This window comes from Suricata suricatta, chromosome 2 (assembly GCF_006229205.1).
Source record: "Suricata suricatta isolate VVHF042 chromosome 2, meerkat_22Aug2017_6uvM2_HiC, whole genome shotgun sequence".
Taxonomy (NCBI): Eukaryota; Metazoa; Chordata; class Mammalia; order Carnivora; family Herpestidae; genus Suricata; species Suricata suricatta.
The window spans coordinates 2,525,342-2,531,039 of NC_043701.1; the positions used below are offsets into that span (position 1 = coordinate 2,525,342).

The 5,698-nt window shown below is 61.0% G+C and overlaps 1 protein-coding gene across 1 annotated transcript in view; it reads right to left on the reverse strand.

Annotated features, from left to right (window-relative positions):
- Nucleotides 1-2,120, reverse strand: part of EN2 (engrailed homeobox 2) — a 6,375-nt gene extending 4,255 nt beyond the window's left edge. The window contains exon 1 of the mRNA XM_029954289.1: nt 1,785-2,120. Within this exon, the coding sequence (XP_029810149.1) occupies nt 1,785-2,120 (336 nt within the window). The remainder of the gene's footprint in view (nt 1-1,784) is intronic.
- Between the last annotated feature and the right edge of the window lie 3,578 nt (nt 2,121-5,698).

Sequence of the window (5,698 nt, forward strand, 5' to 3'; positions counted from 1 at the left end):
CCCCCCCCCCCCAGTTCTCAGACAATCCTCCCCCCTCCCCCACATCTCCACCCCCCACTGAGGGGCTACCAGGCCCTTAGCCTCCTTTTCTTTGTTTTGAAATCCTTTAAACTAGTTCCCCGGGAGAGCAGGGGGCCATCTAAAAGGGGCGGCGGCGTGGGGGCCGTTCCTTTCTCCCCACTCCTCCCAGTTTTCCTCTATCTCTTTCTAAACTTCCTTTCCAGTTGCTGTCAGAATGTCCAACTTGAACTTCTGTTTCTTCTTCTCTTCCCCTCCTTCCTGTTGGCCCTTCTCTCCTGCCCCCCAGCTGCACGTGCCCCTCGGAACTCGGTGGTTGTTCCCCTAGGCTTGCCTGCAGATCATTTAAAATGCATTTTTAGGGAAATTTGCAAACTTCAGTTAGCATCCTAAGGGATGACTCGGAGGGTTCAGGAGCACTGACACAGTAAAAGTACCTTCCACGGAATGTGGGGAGGGGAGAGGGAGCGGAGGGTGAGCTGGGGCACCGTTGGCAGCTGAGGCCCAGAGTGGATCAGCTCTGGGCCTGGGGCTGCAGGGGGGGGGGCACTGCCAGGCTGGGGAGGTGGGATATGGTCTGGGCAAGCGGCCCTCCCAGGATGGTGACTGCCCGGCCACCTTGAGTGTCAAAACTTCACCCTAGTCTGGCTCGGTTCTCCCCCGTCGCACCCGGGGCCTGCCCCCTGTCTAACGCAGTTCTGCCTGCCCGCTGCAGTCCCAGGGTGCAGGCCAGGCGGCATAAGGAGCAGCAGTCACAGGGGTCTGCTCCCAGGGAAATGAACCTGGGGCGGGGGGCTGGATGGGGGGCCAGAGCAGGTGCTGGCCCCCCTTGTCACTCAGTCCCAGAGAGGACTGAGTGCGGGTAGGCTCTGGAGCCAGATGGAGAGCCTCCTTGATCTTCTGTGAGACTCGAACAGGGCGGGAAAGGCACTCCTCACTTGGGGTGACTCAGCTCCTCCATTTTCCTCCCATCGGAGGGGTCCTTGACAAATTATCCGGCTCAGCACACACCTGCCGGGGGCCGTCCCTGCGTCTCAAAAAATCAAACCTCACAATCTGCCTGCCCCTAGGAAAATGGGGCTGGTGGGGTTTGTGGGGACACCCTTGTTTATGGTTTTCTGGGAAATTTTCCTGCAACTCTGAGAACGCTAATCACCAGGCAGGCGATGTCCGAGCCCTTCAGGTCCCTAGAGCCCCCGTGAGTGGAGGGAAGGCCCAGGGCCGGTTTGCTTCCTGTAAGACCGTCCCACGTTAATTTCTCCACCTGTCCCATGAAAAATCAATTAGGCCGGCTCCTGAGAAATATTTTCTAATTTCTTGGGAAGCTTGGCCTCTGATTGCCTTAGCATTAAGGGAGCCCCCGGCGCTGGACTTGTGCTGTGGTCTCTCCGAGGCCCAGACCCAGAGTCATGGCCGCGGCAGGAACTCCGCCAAGCGGCCCGTTCTCTCTGGGCAAAGCTGGCCTGTGTGTGGGCAGCACTCTGCCATCACCGGGTCTCCAGGCTGCAGGGTCGCGGTGGCAGGAGAAGGACGGCCTGGGGAGAGGGCCAGGAGGTGCCGGACGCAGAGGAGGGTAAAAAGAAAGGAATGTGGACAGAAAGAATTAGAAAGTATCAGATCACCCAAAGCCAACCCAAACATGACAACAGTTCCCCTAAAAAGCACGCCTGGAAAGGGAGCTGCATCCAGAGGGCCAGCCTGGGGGGCGAGGGACTCTGGGCCAAAGCTGCGGAAGCGGGGAGAATTCTAAATCCTACAACACAGACATCGGAACAAGCTGCCTCAGTGCTGGAGGCCCAGGCCCTGCCTCCTGTGGAATCCGGGGACATGTTCCTGGCCGTGCTTTTTTGGGGTGCGAGCGTTTGTCGGATTCTCCTGTGGCCGCCCTGCGCCCAGCGGGCCGCGCTCCCCTCTTTGCGGCCCCTGACGGCCGAGGCCGCGTTCAAGTTCGGTTTCTCAGGCGCTGAGCGATCAGGGGGACCACGGGCCCTGTGTTTCTCCTTAGCGTACAGGAGGCCGCGGCCCGGGAACCTCGAATGTCCCTCCTCTCGCAGGTGCAGGTACAGAGCCGCAGCAAACCACCCGCTTTCGGAGAAGGGCATCCGTCCGTGCCTGTCTGCACAAAGAGGGGCCTGGAAGAGTGTCAGAAGGAAAGAACGCTTTTGGACATGTGGGTTTATACAGGCCACACTCGCATTACAAACAGAACCTGCCGGGCTGCCAAGGGCAGAGGGGCTCCCGGGCACGTTGGGGGCCCGCCTGCAGATCCAGCCTCCTTTTTTTTTTTTTTTCTTAAAACGAGGCTGGAGGAGGGTGGCGTTTCCGTGGCAGCTCCCTTGTCCCCTCACGTCCCACACTTGGGTGGGTGGCCATGGGGACATTTAGGAGGCAGTGAGAGTGGCGTTCACCCGCAGGGGTCCCTGCCACTCGGCTGGTAGAGTCCCCCCACAATTCCAGAGAGCGAAACCTGAACCCCAACAAAATCAGGCCAGGCAGCCCCGCACCCCTGGCTGGGAGCCCAGCTCCTAGCGGCCGGGCCCTGGGTGCCGGGCCCCTGCCCAGGGAAGCAAGGCCGAATAGAGCCGGGAGACGGGCCTCCAGACTGGCCCAGCCCTGGCCTGCAGACAAAGGCCGCACTGGAGGAGCACAGGGAGTGGGGATGGGTCTGGTGGGGCGGGGCGGGGCGGGGAGCACGTCTGTGCTTACCTCCAAGACAAGCACTGGCCTACACCCCCAGCTGGTGACGTGGGGCCCAGGGTCATGGAGGCTGGGCCTGGGGTCGGGGACCTCAGCCAGGTGACCCCAGGAAGGAAGGGGGTAAACACTGCAGTGGCCAGCCTGGAGGAAGGCCACCGCCTCTCCTGTCCCGGCCCGGCAGCAGCCACCCGGCTCCCCAGAGGCGCTGGGAGGTGCAGCGGAGAGCCCGGTGGGCGGTGGTGCCCAGGCTGGCTCAGTGGAGGAGGCCATTTGGGCAGCAAGCAGGCTTTGCCCGTCTGGGCTCTGCCGGGGGGAGCCGGAGTGAGAGCAGTCTGTGGTCAGGCCAAGCTCCTGGGTGCCGGGGGCGCCATGTGGGAGAGGCCCCCCCTGGAGACCACCCTCCTGTCCAGGCCACAGAGAGAGGTCCTCGTCTGGACACTTAGCTCTAGCGCTGGCCTGGGACAGCTGGGCGGGCGCGTGGAGGATGGGCCGACCTCCAGAGCTGGGAGACTGCCGTGCGGAAACCTTCCCTAACCTGGTGTCTCTTGAAAACAGCAGCTTCTGTAGTCGGCCTTACTTGTGCTGGTGAACTCACACCCCAACTCTCCCCTCCATCTCGGCCCGTGCCCACCGTGCCTTGACTCTCTCCAAGGCCAGGTGACTCTTGCCTTAAGCAACCAGGAATCTTTGGGAATCACTTTGCGCCCTGGGGTCCCCTTCCCTGCTTCGCTGCTGTTCTTAATCCCAGTCCAACCCGGACCCCTCTAGAAGTTGGCCCCCTTGTGCTCCAGACGGGGCACAGGCTCTGGGGTCTGGCACGGACGGTTTCCAGAGCAGCCAGCACAGAGTGGCAGTCATGGACACTGTGACACGACCTAACACCTCCACTGTAAGCATGGTGTCCCCTCAGAAGAAAGTGACGCATTCCAAGGAATCTCGAGGAAAATAGGTACCCTTGGTTTGGCGAAGAAATTCGAAGAGCGGCACTTAGAGTTTGAGCTGGCTTCGCAGGACGGAGCAGGGTGGAGTGAGAAGACAGAGCGGAGGGTAAGGGAGTGGAGACAGTGAGCTCCCCTCCGACCTCACTCACAAATGGTGCAAGAACTTCAAGCGTCCAGCCACTGTCTTCCTTTGGATCTTGGAAAGGAAAAGACCCTCAGAGGGACCCCCCACCCCTGCTTCACCTCACCGAGCACGAGGCTTCTTTTCCTCTGTTTTTCTCTAAAAGCCACGGGGTAATCACGGAGACGCCGCAGGGCCGACGCTCCCATGTGCTGACTTGACGCTGTTTTTAGAAGTATGTTTGAGGAGCGAGAGCTTTTCAGGACTTTAGACAAGTTTGGGCTTCACTCCAGTCCCCGGACCCGGCCCAGCTAGTGAGACAAACGGCTCCATGGTCTAGATTTCCTGCGGCGGCGGGGGGGGGGGGGGACTATCCACTCGGCCGTCCAGGACTGAGCAGCGCCCCACCAGCGCCCCACCGGAGGGACTCAGTGGGATTTATGCCCTGGCTCAGCTGGGGGAGGGAAGACTTTTGAAAACCTATGTTTTGTCAACTAGAACTGTATAGTTGACTATAAAAGGGTGAAACTACCTTGTGATTTAGGTTCAAACATTCCCTATACTTGGCTGGATTACTGATCAGTTCCAGGGACTTCAATGAAGCCAGTCACCTCTTTAGCTGGAGTATCTAATGGGTGAGCCTTCTTAAACGTATGTTGTGTGTGTGTGTGGGGGGGGGTACGTCCCAACCTGGCAACTTCCTGTGCTGAGCACTGAATGCAAGGGTCTTCTGGGAAGGGTGGGTGCCCTTGACGGGCGTGAAGGCTCATGCACCAGCCTGGTGAACCTGGGGAGGGGACTGGCACCAGCCCGGGGCACAGTGGGTGCCAGCCTCCGTAACTCCCTCGGGGGAGCGCTCGCCTAGGCCCCGGCTGCCTTCCCTGGGCTCTTTCGTGGCTGCTAGGGCCGGGGACCCCTTCCAGCCTCCCTCAGCAGCCTGTCCCCGGCCTGTCTTCCCTCATCCCTGCACCCCCCCTTCCCCTTCAGGAAAAGCCCTGGACGCAATGTCTCAGAGCCAGGGCCACTGCAGAAGCATCCTTTCTCCTGCTTCCCCCCCCCTCAGTTCCTCTAACAAAACTGTCCGCTCCCTCCCCAGTCAGCCTCTTTGTGTTGTGTTTTACGTGGTGGACTTCCAGGGTTTTCTGTGTGTCTCATGTCAGTTAATCCCTAAGACACAACAGCCTCTGTGATGCGGCAGAGTGCTGGGACTCCATGCCATTTGGGTATTAGCAGAGGCCGGCGAGAGAAATCGGATATGTGCGAGGATTTCCCACATATGTAGCTAATGCCCTTAAATTCCTCGGGATTTACACCTCCCCGTCTACCCGGAGCGGGAAACGCGAGCTGTTCTAATTAACCGCCCACGGTAGCTCTCAGTTGGCACTGCCGGGGCGCCGCCGCTTCTGGGTTAGAGACGCTGGGGGCCCCCCCGCGCCTGGGGCCGGCCGGCCGGGCCAGGTTTGGTGCCGCCGCCAGGCACGAGCGCCCGGGGGGCGAAGCGCGGGTTCCCCCAAACAAACGGCACACTCTGAGTGACAAGTGGGTTTTCGGTCTTATTTGCAGAGACGAGTTCGGCGGCTCCTCGTGCAGAGCCGCCTCGGAAACCGAACGTGAGACCAAGCGGGGGACGGTCGGGCAGCTCGCTCGGGTGCAGGCTCTGCGCTCCAAGACCAGAACGGGGTTAGGATCGGGAAGACCCGCAGAGGCGAACGTCTCCCGGGGTTGGAGACCCGGCCGAACGCAGGCTTGCAGGCCCTCTGCCCTGGGCGGGAGCCTCGCTTCCGCGGTGGAAACAAGTCCTGGAGAACGGAAAATCCAGCGAGCAGGGAAGCGGCGGTGCCGGGCTGCGCCAGCCGCGAGGAGAGCTCCCTCTCCGGGAGCCGCGGCGCCTCGCACTCGCGGGCTCCGGGGAGGGGTGGGG